A 23,025-nucleotide genomic window follows, 5' to 3' on the forward strand; every position below is an offset into this window, starting at 1 on the left:
CCTGGAGGAGAGATCACAATTATTACACATCGCACCTCGTCCTCACCACAGCCTGGAGGAGAGATCACAATTATTACACATCGCACCTCGCCCTCCCCACAGCCTGGAGGACAGATTACAAGTATTACACATCGCACCTCGCCCTCCCCACAGCCTGGAGGACAGATTACAATTATTACACATCACATATTACACATAAGCAGGCATCCGAATCCTAACCTAACCAAACAGCAGATTTTGGCAGACGTGTACTTTGTCCAGATACTCCAAGATACACCACCTTTAATGCAGTGGTGGAGCTACAGTCATGCCAAGTTTAATGTGGATTGGCAATGTCTAGGTGTATGTCATCAACCCAAAAATCTTTGAAAGAAATAAACCCACTACATGAGCAACAGCGGTCATAATGATGATCAATGTAATATACTGAAGCACTGGTTAGCATTGGTTCCCATCTGAAACAAAGACTAGGAAACAGTATAAAGAGTAAGTGGTGCAGCTGAATATTCAAGATACTCTCTGACTGCTTATTTTGACCGCCGCAGTGCCCTATAGGGTTTGTCCAAGTTCTTTTTTCCTTCTTGTTCCACTTTTTTTTACCCCCATCATTTTGTTGTTGACGATGTCATATACTTACTAGACTTAGAGAACCAGCAGGTTTGGTGGATAGAGAGGAAGGGGCTCTGCAGACAGGAGCTCAGTGTTGAGTACAGTGGAGAGAGGAACAGGAGCTCAGTGTTGAGTACAGTGGAGAGAGGAGCTCAGTGTTGAGTACAGTGGAGACAGGAGAGGAACAGGAGCTCAGTGTTGAGTACAGTGGAGAGAGGAACAGGAGCTCAGTGTTGAGTACAGTGGAGACAGGAGAGGAACAGGAGCTCAGTGTTGAGTACAGTGGAGAGAGGAACAGGAGCTCAGTGTTGAGTACAGTGGAGAGAGGAGCTCAGTGTTGAGTACAGTGGAGAGAGGAACAGGAGCTCAGTGTTGAGTACAGTGGAGACAGGAGAGGAACAGGAGCTCAGTGTTGAGTACAGTGGAGAGAGGAACAGGATCTCAGTGTTGAGTACAGTGGATAGAGGGAAGGGCCTCTCCAGACAAGAGGAGCTCTGTGTTGAGTACAGTGGAGAGAGGAACAGGAGCTCAGTGTTGAGTACAGTGGAGAGAGGAACAGGAGCTCAGTGTTGAGTACAGTGGAGACAGGAGAGGAACAGGAGCTCAGTGTTGAGTACAGTGGAGAGAGGAACAGGAGCACAGTGTTGAGTACAGTGTTTCAGTAGCATCATTAAATACTAGTACTTAGGAGAATGGGCCAAAAACAAAGAGAACACAGTGGGTGTGAGGCTGGAGGATACACCACAATGAGACCACAGAAGGATGGGATGGGATGGGATGGGATGGGATATTCGGGGAAACATAGCGTGGAGTGTACGAGGTAATGCTCAAACAGGTGCAGCGGAGTGATCATAAGCTTCATATTAGATTGAGGGCCGGGCCAACTTCCAACCAACTTAAGATCCCCCACCTCAGCAGGGATAAGAAGAGAAGTACACTGAATGTGGATGGTCTAGAACGGATATTCATATTACCTAGTAATGGACAGTCATCTACTGGCATTAAAGATTAAAGTCAAAAGTACAGCTCATCCATATAATTTGCGCAGTAGCCGTGTTGGCAACAATGGCAGCAGTCACCATGAAGCCGTGATATTTTGATATACACTACCGTTCAAATGTTCAAATGTGAGTTGTTGTAAATTACTATTACAGCTGGAACTGCCTAATTTTGTATGGAATATCTATACGCATCAAATATCTATATGCTTAAAATATCTATTCGCATAAAATAATATATATTCGCATAAAAGAATATCTATTTGCATAAAAGATTTTCTATAAGCATAAAATATCTATACGCATAAAATAATATTTATACACATAAAATATCTATTCTCATACAATATCTATATGCATAAAAGAATATCTATACGCATAAAAGGCCCAATTTTGCCAAACTCACTCCTGTGTATCAATGGCACATTATGTTAGCCATCTCATCAATAGAAAACCCTGTTGCAGTTCTATCTGTGTGTACTGCTTAATGAAACAATAGGAATAGGAAACCGGCCTACGTGGGCCTCTTGAAGATCTGGAGTGTCAGCCACTGGGAATCTGATTATGTTCTTAACAATGGTCAGAAAGACAGAGCTTTCCTCAGAAACACATGCGTCTGTTATTGTTCTAAGAAATGATGGTTAATTTCACGCAAGGAATTGGCAAGAAACTAAAGATGGCTTACAAAAGGTGTGCACCACATCCCTCACAGAACAGTGCTAACCAACTATAACCTAGATACAAAGAGGAGCTGGAGGTCCCAGCGTAAAACTGTGCAGGTGGATCATTTTTTTTTAATTTAATTTGAGAAACAGAGAAACAAATTATGCAACACCTCTTTAGGGAAGAAAGTAAAGCTGTGAAGCTGCTGAGATTTTATTGGCAATTCGTGGCCACTTTGTATAGCAACCCAAGTTGGGTATTGGCACTATAGAAAATCTGAGCTAATGGTTCAAAGTGGTTCTTGAGATGGACAAAACTTCATGACATTTAGTTTGCATCCAAAGAATGTGGTGGTGGTGACTGAGGGTGTTAAGTTTCATGAAGTTTGGGCCTTCACGTCACAAGATATAGCTTCATTATAGGCCACACCTTAATTAAAATCCGATTGACAGATCAAAAACTTCTTTGACCACTTTGTGTCAGCAATGTCTGGAGATAACGTGCCCCACATTTTGTGGAGTTAATCGTCCTGAACATTTGTGTGCAGAAGTGGGTCCATTAGATCCGGGAGCTCTCAAGGAATCAGAGGGAATCATTTAGTTCTTACCCATACGGTTCTGAAGATATGACCAAACACATAAAACAGCACTGCAGCTGAAAAAAAATCCTGAGGGAAACACTGACTTTCTATTTCTGTTTGGACTGAACGTGTACTGTAGCTGATATTTATGTTTGGACTGAACGTGTACTGTAGCTGATATTTATGTTTGGACTGAACATATATAATATAAGCATATATTTTACTATCCAGCAGAACACAGTTTTCAAAACGAATGAATTTGAGTTCAAATCAGTGTCAGTTGGACAAGTTAATTTCAGTTGAGGTGGTCACATGACGCAATTTTCAATTGGGCTAGGATTATTAGGCCCCATATAAATGTAGCTTTATGACAAAAGAGCTCAATTAACTCATCTCTAAACAATAGACTTTCATTGAAGTATTTACAGAGACATTCGTCAAGGCACAGGATATGCTGTTCATCTTTGCACTAAAATGTCAAATGAAAGTGAACCTGTTTTCATTGCATTTTCTTGCAAGGGGAATGCAACTGAAAAGAAAACTCCAGTTCCCAGTCTAATATCCACAAGTTCCTGACCTACATATTGGCATTTTTTATCATATGTCAAGGTCAGTTATTTTAATTATGTGACATTTCTCTTGGGCGTATATATTAGAGCAGCATCTGTTCAAATAGCCACTGCCATATATTAAAGAGAACAGAAATGAACATAAAGAAAAGAAACCCAAAACTTACTGCATTGCAACTCATCGCTGTTGTCTCCACAGTCGTTGACCCGGTCACATACCCAGTAGTTTGGCTTGCACATGCCATTGGCACAGGCAAACTGGTCCTTCTCACAGTCTGATCAATAGAATGGAAAACATACAGTACAATGTTTGATCAGCTTATCGTTGGCAGAAGGAAATAAAGAATGTATGAGAAAGTGAGTTATGCTCAGACACACATTTTGTGGAATTGAATGGTTTACTTTCCTCTGAAAGTAATGTTGCAGATGTGAGATGGGAGTTGGAGTACCATTTAAATTGTTTCGTGGTTTAGAAGAGGGGACAGCATGGAACATTCAATGTATTACCATTTTTCAGGCTATTGCTGTTGCTGCTCTTATTTTATACTCATTTTGACCATTCAAATAGGAAAAATGATCCACAATTATTTGTAGTAAACACATCTGCCATCCCTTGCCAGCCTGTAGATTCACCCGCTGCTAGTTAGCAAATTGTACTTAACTAATATGATCTAGTACTCAATTCGTATGCTTTTCTGTTTATCTCAACAGTGACTCCTACACTTGGGGTTTCTGTAAACTAAAGCTAATACGTTATAAGACTATGAATATATCCATTAAAGAACACTTATCCAATGGGCTGATATACAAGATCAGCAATGTACGTTATTTCAGGTGAAACTGGTCAAACAAATAATGCAATTCTTCCAGTGGGTTGGTCAAACTACAACAACACTATGTTACCAGTATCTAGTTAAACACTAACCACTGACAAGAATCAATACTCCACATTTTAAACAAAACACAAAAATCGGCTAACACAAATGTTAATCTAAACAACAGTAAATTGCATGTGTGCAAGATGTGTAAAACACGGCCACTTGTACTTACGGCATGTCCGCTCGTCACTCATATCTCCACAATCATTCCAACCGTCACATTTCAGTCCTTCATCGATGCAGATCCCGGAGGAACAAGCAAACTCGGCAGGGCATGCTGTGGAACATGGAAGAGAAGAGAAGAGGAAAGAAAGGCATTAGGAGTGAGGGCATAAAGGAACAAGCACATGATCTCATTTGATTTCATCACCTCCATTTAGAGGAAGTGCTCATAAATCTTTTCATCACTTGGATGCCAGTTTGGACCTGCGTCTGTGACCTATTGTAGTCTGAAACCTGGACTGTGATTTGGATTTTTTTTGGCCCTTTTTGTGTCTGATTTTGGAACCTTAACATCTGTCCAGTTTTTGTGACATACGATATTGGACAGTGATTTGGGATGTGTCCGCTAAAACCTTAAACCAATTCTGCCCGAGTGTCTCTGCAATTGGGTGGTACACCATAGACCTGAGCTTGAATCCTGCTGTGGGAGAACACCCATGGCATTTCCTACATCCATGTGATACGCACGAAATACATCTTGACTTACGGTCGCCAGGGTCATAATGAGACCTTATGGATGAGATCTAATAAAAACTGATCCATTTTTCACTTCGATGTGATACGCACACAAAATACATCTTGACTTACGGTCGCCAGGGTCATAATGAGACCTTATGGATGAGATCTAATAAAAACTGATCCATTTTTCACTTCGATGTGATACGCACATAAAATACATCTTGACTTACGGTCGCCAGGGTCATAAGCATTAAAGTGTGCTCTAAATCCTTTGTCTGTGTAGGACTCATCTGAGTGAAAGAGCACCTCCACACTATTCGATGTGCTTGTGAGTGCCAGCGTAGACCGCTCTCCGCAATACCTGGCAAAGACATGAGAAAAGTTTGTTATGCCACGTCATCTTTACTTGGTCATGACAAAATGTCAACAATTTAATTTATATGGTTTATATTTCTGAAGGATATTGGTGTTTTCCATATACTTTCTAAGAAGTTGCATATTGTTGCAGGGTGCGAGACTGTGATATGTTGAAGGAAAAATGTGAACATATCGAGTTTGATGACCGTTTAAGTCATGCCCTGAACCAAAATGTTGCATAAACGCAAGGTGAGGCAAGTCATTATCCATTTCTAACTAAGGATGATCAATAACAGTCATCCACCAACATCAGTCAAAATAATGCAGTCACTCAAAGAAATCACTATTGAAGTTATTTATGATCTCGGAGAGATACTGAATTGAGTTTTTTGATGTCTTTGAAACATTGAATATTTTCTCAGTGACAAAGTTGGTTGGATTGTTGAATTGTTTTTTAAAACATATTCCATTGGTTCTTCAGAGAAAATGTGTGCAGATATGTTTACATTTTGTAGATGTTCCATTTTACAGTGTTATTTTGGTGGAGCGCTGTGTCACTTGTTGTCTTTGAGAAACCAACTGTGTCCAGGATGCAGAAGGCAAGCAAAGCCAAGGAATGAATGACACCACTGTAACTTACTTCACACCCATGATCTCCACATAGTCCTTGTGACACACGCGGATGTCTACTCCTGGCTCCTTCATGCGGAACATTGTGAATGTCACACGCACCTTCATACCTTTAGGCACCTGTCCAAAAAATATCACTATCACTGTAACCAGAGTCTCTTGAAAGTGAACATACGGTCAATTTTACCATGAAACTATCTGAAGATGTATTTCATCCAACATATAATATTAATAGTAATAATAATAACAATAACAATAATACATTTATAAACAGTGTAAAGAGTTATAGAAAAGGTTCAAATTGAAACCCAGCTGTTCACATAGACCATTACAGAAGGAAGGACACTTTCACTTACTGAAAAGGTCCATTTGCAGTCTAAGGCTGGTGGATAAAAACTGGGGAAGTGAGGTGAGCTGAAGCTCCCACTAGAGTTGGTGAAGGATCCTCCACAGGTTTTGGCTGTAAAAATATTGTAATGGATCCAATCAAAACAATTACATTACACCAAATAACAACAATAGCAATAACAAAAAAAAGATAATTTTGTACAAAGTGACTTACAAAACGCTTTAACATTAACAGTAGTTACAATTACTGGAGCAGACAGCACTTAGTAGGTCATTCCACCACCGAGGGACAACCAATTAAAAGTCTCTTGATTGTGATCCCTTGCTAAGACAACCGACATTCACTGGTTGACCCAAATAGCATTGCAATAACCAGGGCCTGCACAAGGAGGCATGCGATAGATAGGGTCTGGTCTTCTGAATATGGGACCTGAAGCCCCATCCTGGGTGAGATAGGGTCTGTGTGTAAGGTGATCCACTATCTGTGGACGTGAAGTGGCTAACGCGGTCTGTATTTCTATATACCAATGTCACTTTTCACAGGTTTCACAGTGTGTTTCACAGTTCGCTTCTTGCACTAACACTGAATAATGTTTTTATGTGATGACTTTTTTTTGCTTTTGTAAGCCAATACTTTCAAGATCAGTCAATAAATATTGTTGGTTTTGACATATGTTGCCCCCTTCTTTATGTTGTTACTGGTCATATCATGTGTCCTGTTAAGCTATGTTACATCATACAACATTTGAGACACGTGGATAATGAAAAAGTGGGATCATTTAATGTGGAGCCACATCATGTTTGCTTAAGAAGGCTCCTGGATGCAACTTTCTTTCATAGCTTTCCACCTGTAACTTGCTACTCTAGCTGTGTTGCAAGAGAGGAACGTTTACTGTTGTGTGCTGCCAATAGTGGACAAAAAGGTATTGCTGTATGAGTTAATCAGCTAACTTAATGTACCTACTGAATGGGTCGCCTTAATCATTATCAAAAAAATTGCCCCCCCTGAGAATTTTTTCGGGAGCCGCCACTGGTAATGGTGTATTGTATAATAGAACTATAGCCTTTATTTCATCAAACTATCCTACAACAAAATTGAGATGGACTCTTCGAATGGAGCATACCAAAACACATAGTCTTCTTATACATAATAAAAACTCAAATCTAAATCAAAGACATCCCAATAACGGGTCAACTAGGCGACATATTCTGAGGAATATGCAACTGTCCTTTACTTGGGGTCAAAAATCCTAAAAGTACAAAGACAAACTCCCATGGAGTAGTGTAAAAGTAACCAATAGGTTAACAACCACACCAGGGCCAAATTGGGATTGGGGAAGAGGGACACCGATATGTAGAAAAAGGATTTTAGCTATATTCTTATAACTGAAAGCACAGATCCTATATAGATTGAACAAAAAGCATTTTAGCTGTTCTCCTACCAGTTTATCTGACAATAGTACAAACATAAAACATGGAGTTTTGAACTGTGGACTGCTGCTCCTCCTGCATGTGGGGAATACGGAATTATTCCACTGCCAACGTTGAGTCCAAACAAATACAACCAGCTGGAATCCCTGCTATATGTGTTTTAAAGAGAATAACTGCAGTACAGTACAGTACAACCAGCTGGAATCCCTGCTATATGTGTTTTAAAGAGAATAACTGCAGTACAGTACAGTACAACCAGCTGGAATCCCTGCTATATGTGTTTTAAAGAGAATAACTGCAGTACAGTACAGTACAACCAGCTGGAATCCCTGCTATATGTGTTTTAAAGAGAATAACTGCAGTGCAGTACAGTACAAACGGACCACTGTTTTGACACTCACTTTCTAAAAACATTTTCTTTACTAATGTATACCTCTTCAGTCATTTTCACCAACCCTTCAATTGAGATCTCAACCCTTCACATTTGTATGTCTATAATTGAGATCTCAACCCTTCACATTTGTATGTCTTTAATTGAGATCTCAACCCTTCACATTTGTATGTCTTTAATTGACATCTCAACCCTTCACATTTTGATGTCTTTAATTGAGATCTCAACATTTTCACTTCTTCTTTTTAGTGGCTGATATTTAAACATTTCTATGATTTAGAAAAATCCCAAGAATTGCCAACCCTTTCTGTAAATGTCTTAATATCCATGCCCAGGTACATTAAAGATGACGGTGGTTCTGACAGTGGACCAGCAGGTGGACCAGCACCAGTGGGGTGCTGAACCCAAATCATCCATCACCATCAATAGACCAACACGTGCACACAATAGACATGCCTGCTCCCTGGGGGATAGCTCTGTTGCAGTATGTTTATTTCTGTAGCCTGCTGTTTTTTGCATGACAGCCAAACATTTGAATATGGTGTCGACTAAAACATGCGTCATATGCTATACATCACAGCCTTTGTAAACGCTATTTTCTGGGAGAAGTGGTGCATTATCTGAAAAAAGTACAGGGGTGTCAACATTTTGGGCATTGACTGTAAACACAGTATGCATGAAATGTTCCAGTAACACTGGTTTATCAACTTCCATGTACACATATCAATACTAATGTTTTACTAACACTGGTTTATCAACTACCATGTACACATATTAATACTAATGTTCCAGTAACACTGGTTTATCAACTTCCATGTACACATATTAATACTAATGTTCCAGTAACACTGATTTATCAACTTCCATGTACACATATCAATACTAAACAGGAAAATATAAATTTTTTATCATCTTCCAATTAGTTGTGAAATTGGTCATTGAGGAAAAAAAGTCATATGACAATATATAATGGTTGTCGCATTTGTTTTAGTTAATGTTTAAAACGTTTTTTTTTTGTATTGTATAGAAGCATCTACCAATACCTTAACCTAAATCTAGAGATGATGGCCAGACATTCACTATACATCTCCTCTCACAGTCCAATGGATTCTCTTAGTATGTTCTGTTCGGGAAACTCCATTTGGAAATTTGAACACAACCAACAAATTGGTAAAAGATTAGCCAAGATTAGCCTTCATTGTCATTCTGTTTTTACCAACACACACACCACCTTCTTTCTTTGTCCAATGGTTAACTACATTTTACAATGACAATTTCACTTTTTAATAACATGCTGTTGGACTTGAACCAAACAAGTGACAAGACTGCTTGTACTCATCATCGCACACATCCAAATCTCTGCTGGTAGACCTATGATTGGCTCAGAGACTAATTCAACAACACAGCTTCTATGGCATTTTACCTGATCCACACAGACTTCGCACTTGTCTAACATTCTATGAATGCATAGATTCAAATGGGAATTCTGCTTGTCCCCTTTTATTGCAGGTGTCCTGCTGATATCTGCCTAGCCTATGCCATCACTCATCAAGTGCAACAAACCTCGCACCTTGTCATTCATTTACAAAGTCCTACTGCATGCTCAGAGTGGGAGTACAATGTTGTTATTTCTACAGTAATTCTCACAAGCTTCATCGATCAGCCTTGAACTTGCTTTTAACTCATATGAATGGTATAGTGAAGACCAAAAAAGATACAAACCTGTGGTTTTGGGGATGGTTGAGTATTCTGCTGTGAAACCTGGCTGCTGCATAGCGCTGTCGCTGATGAGGTTAACCAGCATAATGTTGCCGGAGGAAACCACTTCCAGGTGGTTAGTGGGAGGTCGCTGGCCACACTTCCTGTTGGAACCATGGAAGAATACCAGTATAAGACCACTTTCCATTCAGTCCATAAAACACAGACAAAACTGAAATCATCTTCAAAATGCTGAAGTCTGGAGCAAATAAGAGAGTTACCATTATAGTTACCAATAAAACAAACTGTAACTGCAGACTTGTGTTTGTTTTCTCTCTCTCTCTCTCTCTCTCTCTCTCTCTCTCTCTCTCTCTCTCTCTCTCTCTAAAAAGGATTGGCGTGTTATAGGAGTTTACTGACTTGGTGATGGCTTGGGATTCATCTGGGCTGAGTGAGTCATAAATGAACACGAAGTCATTGGTGCAATCGTCCTCCACGTGGAAAGATGGGAACTTGACAAAGATGGCAGTGTCTTTAGGTGCTCGAATCTGCCACTGACAGCGCATACGTGGTGGGTACTTCTCTGGAAACCCTGGCGATTGGAAAGTCTTCACAGAAGAATCAGCTTCCAGGCGGTAGAAGCACTCCTCTGGGAGAAAAGAGCATCATTGGTGGATTATTCCAGTCTTTTGCCAAGAACGCAACACTTCAACCTAAATCAACATTAACATTTATGAGAAGTAGAAAAGCTGACAAGGTGCAGTGGATACACAACCTGTGGTTTTTGTGTGACTGCAGCATTCATGAGCTGGTTAAGATGGTTCATGTTTTCATTCATTCAAAGGGGGTTTCAAAGTTACACGCACGTATATTAACTGTTTGTCCATTAGGTTTCGGACATCAGTGCTACCATAACAGAGACTTACTTCAAAAATGAACGCCTTGCGGCATGCAATTATTTTATGCTTCCTGAAGACTGCCATACATTATCTCCAGTATATAATGCTACATAGGTGACCAGCCAATCTTCTCTTAGTTTCAACAATGCAGAACTAAACGACCCCTGGAGCTATACGTAAAATAAAATAAAATAATAATGATTTAGACAATTCTTATTAATGATATCACATTTGACACTGGATTTGTTACAAATCTAGATATCCATTTACCTCACTTTTAACCAGCATGTCTGATATTTGAAGCCTTTAAACCTTTACATAGTATCAGTGATTTAGAGAGATTTAGTTTGGTGAGTTAAGTAAGTTTTCCACCAATTTGGTTCAAAATGCTATTACAAAATGTTGTAACTGTGGGCTAATTCAATATTTTTTCAGTAAATCCAATGCAAATACTCACTCGCATTCCACGCTGCTTATGTTGTTGTATGACATGTGGTGGTTGCAACGGAGCTGTATAACTAAGAAATGATTGTCCATTTGTGTGTCTGTTTGGGAGGTATGCATCACTTTCGTTTTATCGCCCAGACCTGTTGCACCTATTACTGTGGATATTTCTGTACAGATAAGGTTGTGTAAAAGGTGAATTAATCATCCCTATTCCCCCCAAAATGCAATAGTAGTTATGGAGTAACAGAGCGCCAAGGATTGACCAATTGGCAACTGCCTATGTATGTCAGCTGGTTGTGTGATGTCACTCAGTCCTCTCCGTCATTGTCCAAAGGGGTCCCATTCATTTGGGCTGTTGTCCTATATGTGTCACGGGGGTAACTTGAAAAACATAGTAGCTTTTAAAGACACTAATCAGCACAAATGAATGAGATCGCTTTGGGGAGATCGGACAGTGATAAGTGAGGTCATTGATGGTGGTAGTTATGGTGACCAAGGCCATATCTTAAAACAGGTAGGGATTGGGCCCCCACAGCAAGAATAAATCTACACTACCTAATGAATCTGATTTTAGAGAATGCAAAGCTGTCATCAAAGCAAAATGTAGCTACTTTGAAGAATCTCAAATATAAAACATATTCTGGTTTGTTTAACACTTTTTGGTTTACTACATAATTCCATCTGTTCTTTAATTGTTTTGATCTCTTCAGTATTAACCTACAAAGTAGAACATAATACAAATGAAAAAAGAAGAACACTGAATGAGAAGGTCTGTCCCAACTTTTGAATAGTACTGTATATGATGTTCTACATGAAACATCAGACAGAAATCAGAAATAATCATTTATTGGCCGCCATGATGCTTTGCCCTGATGATCCACTGCTGTTGGCAGCACATTTTGCTTTACTTAATGACATTTCATTTGAATGTTTAGTTTATGTTCTTGCTATAATGTGACCCTCTTCTTTGGTCTCTATGTTTCAAGCTGAAGTGGTAATGACATGAAGTGGCTCCTTGAGTTCCTACATCAGAAGAGAGCACTACTACTGACTTGAGTTCATCCATCAGAAGAGAGCTCTACTACTGACTTGAGTTCATCCATCAGAAGAGAGCACTACTACTGACTTGAGTTCACACATCAGAAGAGAGCTCTACTACTGACTTGAGTTAGTTCATCCATCAGAAGAGAGCTGCACTACTACTGACTTGAGTTAGTTCACACATCAGAAGAGAGCTCTACTACTGACTTGAGTTAGTTCACACATCAGAAGAGAGCTCTACTACTGACTTGAGTTAGTTCATCCATCAGAAGAGAGCTCTACTACTGACTTGAGTTCACACATCAGAAGAGAACACTACTACTGACTTGAGTTCAGACATCAGAAGAGAACACTACTGACTTGAGTTCAGACATCAGAAGAGAGCTCTACTACTGACTTGAGTTCACACATCAGAAGAGAGCACTACTACTGACCTGAGTTCATCCATCAGAAGGGAACACTACTGACTTGAGTTAGTTCATCCATCAGAAGAGAGCTCTACTACTGACTTGAGTTCACACATCAGAAGAGAACACTACTACTGACTTGAGTTCAGACATCAGAAGAGAACACTACTGACTTGAGTTCAGACATCAGAAGAGAGCTCTACTACCGACTTGAGTTCACACATCAGGGTTAGGGTTAAGAGAGCTCTACTACTGACTTGAGTTCATCCATCAGAAGAGAACACTACTACTGACTTGAGTTCACACATCAGAAGAGAGCTCTACTACTGACTTGAGTTAGTTCATACATCAGAAGAGAGCTCTACTGACTTGAGTTAGTTCATCCATCAGGGTTAGGGTTAAGAGAGCACTACTACTGACTTGAGTTCACACATCAGAGGAGAGCTCTACTGACTTGAGTTAGTTCATCCATCAGAAGAGAGCACTACTACTGACTTGAGTTCATCCATCAGAGGAGAGCTCTACTACTGACTTGAGTTCACACATCAGAAGAGAGCACTACTACTGACTTGAGTTAGTTCATCAGAAGAGAGCACTACTTAATTGAGTTCATCCATCAGGGTTAGGGTTAAGGGAGCTCTACTACTGACTTGAGTTAGTTCATACATCAGAAGAGAGCTCTACTTACTTGCTCGGGGGTTCCTGGCCATCCTAGGGTCTGTGCCTACATAAAGCACACAAAAGACAATGACAAAGAGAGAGAAATATGTGGAGAATTGAGAGATTGACACAAAAAGCTGAACTAGTGCACCTTCTAGTAGTAACCGTCTTTAGGCCCTGTACCTGATTAGGTCAGGGGTAGGTAAGACACAGGGTAGATTCTGGAAGCAGCCAAAACTTTGTTCACCAAAAGGGCTTAGACTCATAGTAGCTTACAAGTTTGGGAAGAGTGATGGTGTGATGCATACATGAGGATGTGAGTGAGCATTTAACTGCTCATATTCCTCTGCTGGTTGACAGGCAGGCTTATCTGCTTTGTGTGGGGGTGTAGCGAAGGGAGAGCGTGGTCAGCCCACCCGGACTCGAACCCGGGTCTACAGGGTGCCCAACATGCGCTCTGACCGCCACACCAAAGAGCCCGGCTCAATGGCATGGCAGCCAGAGAGCATATTCAACCGTAGGGACGATCACATCGTCACAGGGGGTAATGGATAACCATATCATGTGATTCTAAGGCATGATGTCCCTGTGCTGGCAGACCTATTACCATCATTTCCCAGATTATTAACTGCGGTTTAAACATTCATTTTGTAAAATGTCAGCCCTGTGGTTAACACTGGGGTGCAGCCGCATTGTTTTTTGGCCGGGTAGTTAGTAACATGCACAGTAACTCCGCCCGGTAAAGTATGAGTGGGTCTCTCTTTCTCTCCCGGAATCTGAAGGATCTGGAGAGATACTGTATAAAGGAATGGTCTCAGATCCCGTGCCATGTGATCACCAACTTTATCACGCATTATAGAAGACAGAGCTGTTATCTTGGCAAAGGGAGGCTGCACAAAATATTGTGAGAAAAATATTTGTTTCATGATTAGAATTTAATGTTTCTTTCAATTATGTTACTTCAATTAAAGGTTAGATTTTTGTGAATATTTTGAATGAAAGATCATGAAGATAAACAATAAAGAACTTTTTTTTCGCATCTCGTTTTGCTCATTTTTACTAAAAGGTGCCAATACTTCTGGAGGGCACTGTAGTAAAAAAAACATCACGTCCTCTGATGCTGCCACGCAATCACACTTCACATTTTTATAAATGCATTTAGTCAGAAAACTAAATATGTTTTACACGATTTGGGTAGGAACTTAAAAAAGACAGTCCTGCAAGCATTAATCCTTACAACACTTCCCATTAAAATTCCATTAAATTTACATTTTGGTCATACTTACGTGACACGGTAATATCAGTGACAGTCAACTCCTGAATTTGTTTGCCATGTTGGATCTGCGAACTCAGTACTTCCATCATACGCTCCTCTGACACTTCCGGAAGCATCTCCAGATCTTCAGCAGGAATGTCAAACTGCACCCAGTGGTAAGCCTTGATACCCTCACTAAAAAGACAAATAGAATGTCAAACTGGACCCAGTGGTAAGCCTTAATACCCTCACTAAAAAGACAAATAGAATGTCAAACTGGACCCAGTGGTAAGCCTTAATACCCTCACTAAAAAGACAAATAGAATGTCAAACTGGACCCAGTGGTAAGCCTTAATACCCTCACTAAAAAGACAAATAGAATGTCAAACTGCACCCAGTGGTAAGCCTTAATACCCTCACTAAAAAGACAAATAGAATGTCAAACTGGACCCAGTGGTAAGCCTTAATACCCTCACTAAAAAGACAAATAGAATGTCAAACTGCACCCAGTGGTAAGCCTTAATACCCTCACTAAAAAGACAAATACTGGTGAGCCTTTATTGTGATGTGGACATCAGTTGCACATGAATGAAATGTGTTAAATCAAAACAACATTTATTACATATTAATTAAAAAAAAATGTGTAGGTCCCTTATAAAAGAGACACCATCAACTAATTCTAATAAAATAATTTAGTTACATGAAAAAGGTGCCACTTATTTATTTATTTAATGTAACTTCAACATTATAGTGTTATGCTTTGATACGCATGCACATACTGCAAACACCATGACTAGCAACCACCTCAATTACCCTAGCAACAACCTAGCGACCACTACAAGAATGACAACCTTGCAACCACTATGACTACCTAGCATCGCCCCAGCAACCAGCATAGCAACCACTTCAATTTCCATAGCAACCACCATGACTACCCTAACAATGCACTGGCAACCACCTCATTTACCCTAGCAACCACCTAGTAACCACTTCAATTAATATATTGTAAATTTATCTTGTATTGAGTGATATTGTATGATATATTGTAAGAATTGCCCAAGTCTATACTGCAGTTCTTGTTTTAATGTACATTCTTTGTCGCTTGCTCAGGTATGTTACAGTTTAATGTCCATTTAATACATTTTTATGTATTTCTTGGACAACAGCTGTATTTGGTACAGTGTTTTATTGGAGACGCTTCAGTTTAACACAAAAAAGAATAAACTGAGTTGTGCGCTTCTCACGGAACCTACAGTATTAGCTAATGTCATGGAAGAAATCATAAAGGAAAGCATTACAAAATCAGAAGAATTCGAGTCCTACCTGAAGGCTGAAATGACCGACTTGGTGAAGAACTTGGTAAGGATGGGGTCTTTCTTGTATGTTTGGGTCAACTATAGGTGAAGAAAGAAATATAAAAAAAAGGACTTAGGCCCATATTGTTGCTGGAAAGTCTGTATCCTGCTATAGTAAATATCACCGCGCTAAGAATAAATACGCTCCTTTACAACTCATGGATTTATTTCTTTTGAATATGGTTTTGCATGCTCTCTGATAATAACAAAAAGCCTATGAATAACAGTACAGTGCATCGCTTTGCAAGGGGTAACCTGAAAACACATTATACCACTTACAAGACAACAAGTAGTGGGGTACTGTGGGAGTACACAGTCATTGATAATGCTCACTGGAGAGATTCTAGAGGTTCACTAAAAGGACATGCATTTACTCACAGTGTCTTCCAACGTGTTAGCCATATCTTCAAACTGTATGCTGGTGGGATCCTCTAGAGTATCCATATATGGAACTCCAGACAACTGCATGTGACCACTGAAGACCCTCACCATTGGTTTCCGCTTCTGGCTCAGAGCGGCACCTTCCTCAGTATTATCTTGGCCTGATCACATGCATGTGTGTAAATGAACGATACCCTTAGTTGAGGTTTACCATCAAATGACAAACGTCACACTTGAAACTAAATTGGTAATAAAAATGTATTTCATATAATGATGATCTTTCATGTTAAACCTAATCGCTTCATGTTGAATCAAATAGCGTTTGACCTCTGATAAAAAAAAAGGGTTTGCTTACCTCTGAACCTCCAAATGAGCAGCCCTAAAATAGCCCCAAAAACCAGTAGTGCTAGGATGACACCCAACACCACGATCACCCTCCTCTTGGATGTCACCTTCTCTTGATTGGTCAGAAAAGTGACATGCTCATGTTGCCCCTATAGTTGATAAGCAAATTAAAGTTTAGCTATCAGGAAGTTGCTATACATGCTACTGAGGTGTCATTAAACAGAGAGATCTAATCAATATTACACCCACTCAATGGATGAAGGAGAAAAAAAGAGACAGCAAGACAAAACAAATGACAAAGGAAAACATTGCCTTCAAAATGGCACAAGCGAGCAAAAAAACGGTGCTTGGACCGGGGGGTTAAATTGTGCCAGAGCTCACCGGGCTGAGCGTCACCTCCTCCCAGAGCTCAGCAGCTCCATTTCCATTTCCATTTAGTCATTTAGCAGACGCTTTTATCCAAAGCGACTTACAATGTATACACATTTTACATTTACACTGATGGCACACTGCACATCAGGAGCAATTAGGGGTTCGGTGTCTTGCTCAAGGACGCTTCGACAGTGGGAATCGAATTAGCAATCTTCTGATTACTAAACGACTTCTCTACCTCCTGTACCACTGTCGCCCCATCTCCATCTCCATCTCCTTCAGTATCACAGCATTACCAACTCACATACAACTTGCACTGAACAAACATATGGAGAATGTCTACTCCTTTTCTTTGACTATTCCATAGCTGTAGCATCACACAGCAGCAGGACCCATGCTGTCTCCACACGGAGTGCAATTTATGCAGGTAGCACAGCAGCAATAACTTCTTTAACTACAAGTGCACTCGGAGAGTACAGAACCCCGCCAGGGCCAAATGTTGTATCTCACAGCGGTGGTGAAAGTGAAAGTAAATTTGTGGATGTTCCTTGTGAGTCGGATAGATAGGCTCCAAAATATTATGGACTCTTCCTTGGCCCAAGTCCGGACTGACAAACCAGACAAAAAACATAACCTCCTTGGCGGAGGTAATTATCTACAGCTTTCTTAATTACCTAAATCATTTTGTGCACAGCAAATAGCTAAGCAGCTGCACAGTTACTGTTCTACAGTAAAACAAAACAGTCGTGCTCAGTATGAACCACCACCATCAGAATTGTTGATATATTCTTATTTCAATCAAAAGTCCAAATATCGTTTCCTCTGTAGAATCAGAATCTTTTTTCAAGTGGATTTTTACAGGAGTTTTCAGTTGTACTGCTTAAATTTAACAATATTTGCAGCAGTGGCATTACAGTCAGCCTAATAATGAAACAAATGTTTATTATACTTACCACAGCACTGTAGATGCTTTAGTTGGATCAGTGCAAAGATTTGTTTATTTGTATGTATGCCAGGAGTGTCAGTGTTTCCTGAGCCATGAATTAAATGCAAATAATAATAATAATAATAATAATAATAATAATAATAATAAGTGTTTCATGGAGGTGAACTTTCTTTTCTTCAAATTCATCTAAAATGTTGCTTCATCCAAAATATGAGAAGGCACAGAAAGTACCCAGCTAAAATAAAAACAGAAATGAGAATGCTCTGGCCTCTCTCCAGTGGTCTCTTGGTGGGATATTTAGATCGAGATACCATTTGAGACATCGGACTTCCCCCTTATGCATGCATCAGATACGCTACGTGGATTATACCTGCTTTTAAAAGCCAGAACATTTCACTGCAAAACAGACATGCACTCTCACCAGTTTCCACACACGCAAGCAAACACGTAATGAGTCACTCCTTACACATCTCCTCAGACTGTTTCATCTGAAACTCTCACTTTTCCACACATACAAGCAAACACGTAATGAGTCACTCCTTACACATCTCCTCCGACTGTTTCATCTGAGACTCTCACTTTTCCCTCTCCACTCCCATGAATACTTTATGCAGAAGTAGGAACAGCACATTGTGCCACCGTGCGCTCCTTCAGTCCAACAGGACACCTGTTAGCCTGTGTTTGTCAATGCATAGCATAATCTGCTGTCAGTAATTATGGTCTTAGATTTGTCACACTTCTATCATGGCATATACTAGTTGAATGAGTGATGCTGGCCGTATGAGTTGTGAGAATAGAGTAGTTGTAGGCTACTTGAGTGTGGCAGTGGATCAGTGGATCAGTGGATGAGTGGATGAGTGGATCAGTGGATCAGTGGATGAGTGGATGAGTGGATCAGTGGCAGGCTCTGTTGTCCCTAATAGATGCATATGGTGCACAGATTGACTAAACTGCAGATTTGACTTCATCACGTCAAGTTCAAGATAAATACTGCAATATAGGCAAACCTATTAGGCTAACTCACAAACGTTGTAAGCATAGCTCATTTTTGTGTAGCAAGCTAAATATAGGCCTATTGCTACCTGAATATAAATATTTTGAACTAATGTTACAAATAGCTAATGTTTCATAATTTTTTAACAAGATCAAAATGCAGCATTTCATTTCCTAAATTAAAATTACAACTACACAAACTGTAAACTGACCCTCTCACTGTAATGTAACTCTCAAATTTGAATTGATTTACTTATTTAGTTGTTTCACCATTGGAATTTCTATACATGTCTATTACCACACACTTTACGAAGTACACTGCAATGCAGTGCCCTGCAATACAGTGCACTTACATCTGTAGTGCGTTCTGTCGCTGATTAGTGTTAGTGACGCAAATGTGCAAGCCTTTTACCCATAAATCTGTGCGCCAGCCTTCTCCAGGCCAACTGGAAATTTTAAACAAAGATGGCAGACCAAACTCTGCTGACGGCCGTGTTTTGTATGTAAATGTACATCTTTTGGCGTTTTCTCGCTTAGATTAGTTAAAGTCACCGACACTGTACTATCAGATAACACAGTTATTGTAACCAGCAATAATGGTTGAAGTGATTTGCGAGGCGTCAGTCAGCCAACTTTCCAAACTGGAAAGCTGCCGAAAGGGCTCCTCCTCTTCCACTACGTAGCTAAGATGGCGCCCGTTTAGGGCGAGTAGTGTCCATCCTTTCACACCGCATTTTTTTACCGTTTGCAGTGCGCCATCCGGGTACTTTCTGTGGGATATTTTTTATGTTAAGATGAACATGGATTAACTCATCAGTATGAGTCTCACTTTAGGAAGGGCAGACTAGGCGGGAAGCAGTAACTTAGACATGATTCACTGATGTTAGCAAGTCAGCAATAAAGTCACGACACACATTCCAGGAAACCGCCGGTAAGGAGGGGGTCTCAGAGGATGTCAGGGAGTCTCAGGGGATCCAGACACACACACACACACACACACACACACACACAGGAGTACTCAGGGGAGTTAGAGGAGAGGGAATAGTTCATTCTGATTGGTTTTGGCAAACAGCTAGATAGAACACACCCCACGATCTACAGGCCTTAAAATGGCATGCAAAACGTTCATACAATGAGATTGAGCTAATCCATGGACCATCTCCTTATTGTAGCTCTTTGATTACAATAATAAACCTCCAGATTTCTACATCCAGTCTCCGGTCTTCTGATTGAAAGAAAAGGTGTAGTGTATTAGTATTCTCGCCACAACATTTCAGTGCCCTGAATTCTGCTGGTTCTGTCAGTGTGAACACCCTAAGCCAGTGGTTCTCAAACTTTTTCTGTCATTTCCCACTTTGACCAAGGGGGCCTTTTCAAGCCCCACCTGTCCCTCAACGCTCCCATGAAATGAGATAACCTCAAGTAATAACAAATAACATCTTAATAATTGTCAGGTTTTAATGGCACACACGACACACTGGAACACACACGTGCATATATGGAGGCGACACAGGGCGACTCCAGGACCCCCCAGGAGCAGTAGGCAGCTTGTAAGCGCCCGGGGACCAAGTGAAGTGAACTGTCAGGGATGGACATGTGTTCTGTTCTTTTGCATGTTTTTCTGTTGGGGTTCTTAGTGGAGGAAACCCCTTGTGAACACGGGGAGAACATGCAAACTCCACACAGAAAGGCCCGGGAGATAGCCCACCTGAGCACTGAAGGACCTGCCCCCAGAGCCAACAGCGACCCATGCGGGAATCGAACACATGACCTTCTTGCTGTGAGGCGGCAGTGCAAGCACCTGAGCCACCATGCCACTTATTTGGGTCAGCAAATGTATATTGCTTGGAGTGATTTCATGTTAATGTTGTAGTGTATTGTTGTTATGGACATGCACACATGGACTGATTATGAAACCATGGGCCCTTGGTCCTGGACGTGTAACAAAATACACCGCTTCCAAACGCAAATAAGAGTCACATCTAGTATTAACAAAAACAAAGTCTAAAAACAATTGACAGCAAGCAAAGTTTATAACAGCAACTTTTACTTTGATATCACAAAAATACTCGTCTTGTGGGATAGGGAACAACTGTGACAGTAATATAGTTACGCACATATCTAGTAAGTTATGCCTTTTCTCGCACCTTCAAAAACAATGACTAATTTTTTTCGCTGTCTCACACTGTGATAGATATGTTTAAGTGACCTACGTTTAATTTCTACAAATATTTTTGTACAACTCTGTGGTCTGGCTCTTCATTTGTTGCAGCTCAAGAGCCAAGTCGTAACAATCTAATAGTAGCTTGCTGTGTTTAGTTAAGATACCTTCTAACTATTTTCCGTTCCTTGTGTATTACAGTTTCACTCATAAGTTTTCACCTGACATCAATAAAGGAGCAAGGCGCTCGCTACCTGGCTCGTTAAATCGAGTTTGGCTGACTGTTCAACTACGTCAACACTGTAAAACACGTAGCGGGAACAGTAGCTTACACCTCCCTAACTACACTTTCATGCGCCGGGAAAGTTTTTTTTTTTTTTTTAATTGTCCCGCTGCAATAAATACGCCGACGTCAATCAAAATCTATTGTCTAGAAAGAAAAGCATCGCCACAGATCAGGGGTAAAAAAATATATACCCCGTTCATCGAGTCCATTCGCTGTCACGTCTCTACGCCCCACCAGTGGGGCGCGCCCCACACTTTGAGAAAATCTGCCCTAAGCACTGAAAGTGCACAAGTGCGCGGTAGTAAACAGTGATACTGAGTCAAGTGATTCAAAGGACTCCTTAACCCGGATCTGTTTAGTGAGGGACTCAGAAAAACTTGAGTCTGTTAACTGAGTCTCCACACTGTACATCATAACTACTGTATTTACAAGCCAAGATTGTAGACCTATAGTTTTCAAACTCTTTCTAATTGAAATAAAAATTAAGCAATCATTATAGCGAAATTCAACAAAAGGGTGGTCTGTTTCGGATTCAATGTTTTGAATGGATTTGCTGACGCATATAGGCTAGGTGTAGTCCTAAGGATTGTAGGCTTTAGATCTAAAGCACAACAATTTCAGACCAGGTAGACCTATCAAACCTGTTGTAAAAGGCCATGTCGTGCGTGAACTAGGCTATGGATCAGTTATGAACTTGTATGAACTGTGCCTTGCAAACAAGTTTAACTTTTTTCTCTCGACTTTGACAGCTTTTGATTCGGTAGCCTTCCTTAATACTCAAATATATTTTCTTCATAACACTAGCTTTAGGGTAGCAGGCTGGAAAAATGCATTTCTCCACATAGATAGTAGCTTAGTACAGCAAGTAGCCTACAAGCATTGATTAGGATACAGCCTACCTGATTATACCGTGCAGAGCTCATTTTCCTTGTAGCGTAGAATAATCCAGGGTGTGTGACCTGTAGGCTAGTCTACCTTGAAAAGTAGGCTAAAAAGAGTCTAGGATTCTGCCGTGAGGGCTTGATGGATAAAAAAATGTATGGCCAAAAAACGGCCTTCAACCAACCGGGTAGCGTGTAAATGTACCTTTACCACTTTAGCATTTTTTAACTCAAGCGAAATGAAAAAAAAATAGCCAACCAGACTTTCAGAAGCTTCCAGGTCCTTGCTTCTTCCACGCCCAAACGAGGCGGCTGAGCCTGACCCCTCAGGTGAGAGACAGACAGGTATGGCAAGATTCCTCACCTCCGTTCGTTTTAGTCTCGACATATGTAGAATAGCCTAATCAATGTTGTGCTACGTTAATTATGATTCATTTCGTTAACATTCAATAAGATCACACAGGAAAACATGACCACTGAAGATAAGACTTTAAAACGTTCACGATGCCTGTAGCATATACCCCCTGCCTAACTATTATTTCACCTGAGTGATTTAGTGACTGTATGTGGGTGCGCACGTGTGTCTTCTCAATTAATTATGGGAGTTCTACGTTTGATTCTTTTCAGAGCTGAGAAGAGTAGGCTACACTGAGAGTGAAACGGGTTGAGCTTCGAGTGAAGGAGTAGCCTAGGCTATCGAATTTATTTATTTGTCGTACAGTTTATTCAGGGGCTTGTAGTTTTATTAGACACCTCCTACTGC

At 40.4% G+C, this 23,025-nt stretch overlaps 1 protein-coding gene across 1 annotated transcript in view; it reads right to left on the reverse strand.

The window, feature by feature from the left end:
- zmp:0000001114 (suppressor of tumorigenicity 14 protein homolog) overlaps positions 1-22,802 on the reverse strand; it is a 37,328-nt gene extending 14,526 nt beyond the window's left edge. The window contains exons 1-13 of the mRNA XM_031576837.2: positions 22,281-22,802; positions 16,634-16,772; positions 16,276-16,439; positions 15,866-15,936; positions 14,574-14,737; positions 13,316-13,351; positions 10,254-10,482; positions 9,858-9,997; positions 6,322-6,425; positions 5,976-6,085; positions 5,209-5,339; positions 4,470-4,574; positions 3,587-3,694 (exon numbers count right to left, since the gene is read on the reverse strand). Coding sequence (XP_031432697.1) covers positions 3,587-3,694; positions 4,470-4,574; positions 5,209-5,339; positions 5,976-6,085; positions 6,322-6,425; positions 9,858-9,997; positions 10,254-10,482; positions 13,316-13,351; positions 14,574-14,737; positions 15,866-15,936; positions 16,276-16,439; positions 16,634-16,772; positions 22,281-22,304 — 1,525 coding nt within the window. The 5' untranslated portion in view covers positions 22,305-22,802. The remainder of the gene's footprint in view (positions 1-3,586; positions 3,695-4,469; positions 4,575-5,208; positions 5,340-5,975; positions 6,086-6,321; positions 6,426-9,857; positions 9,998-10,253; positions 10,483-13,315; positions 13,352-14,573; positions 14,738-15,865; positions 15,937-16,275; positions 16,440-16,633; positions 16,773-22,280) is intronic.
- Positions 22,803-23,025: the final 223 nt, after the last annotated feature.

Source organism: Clupea harengus, chromosome 11, assembly GCF_900700415.2.
Source record: "Clupea harengus chromosome 11, Ch_v2.0.2, whole genome shotgun sequence".
NCBI classification, from domain to species: domain Eukaryota; kingdom Metazoa; phylum Chordata; class Actinopteri; order Clupeiformes; family Clupeidae; genus Clupea; species Clupea harengus.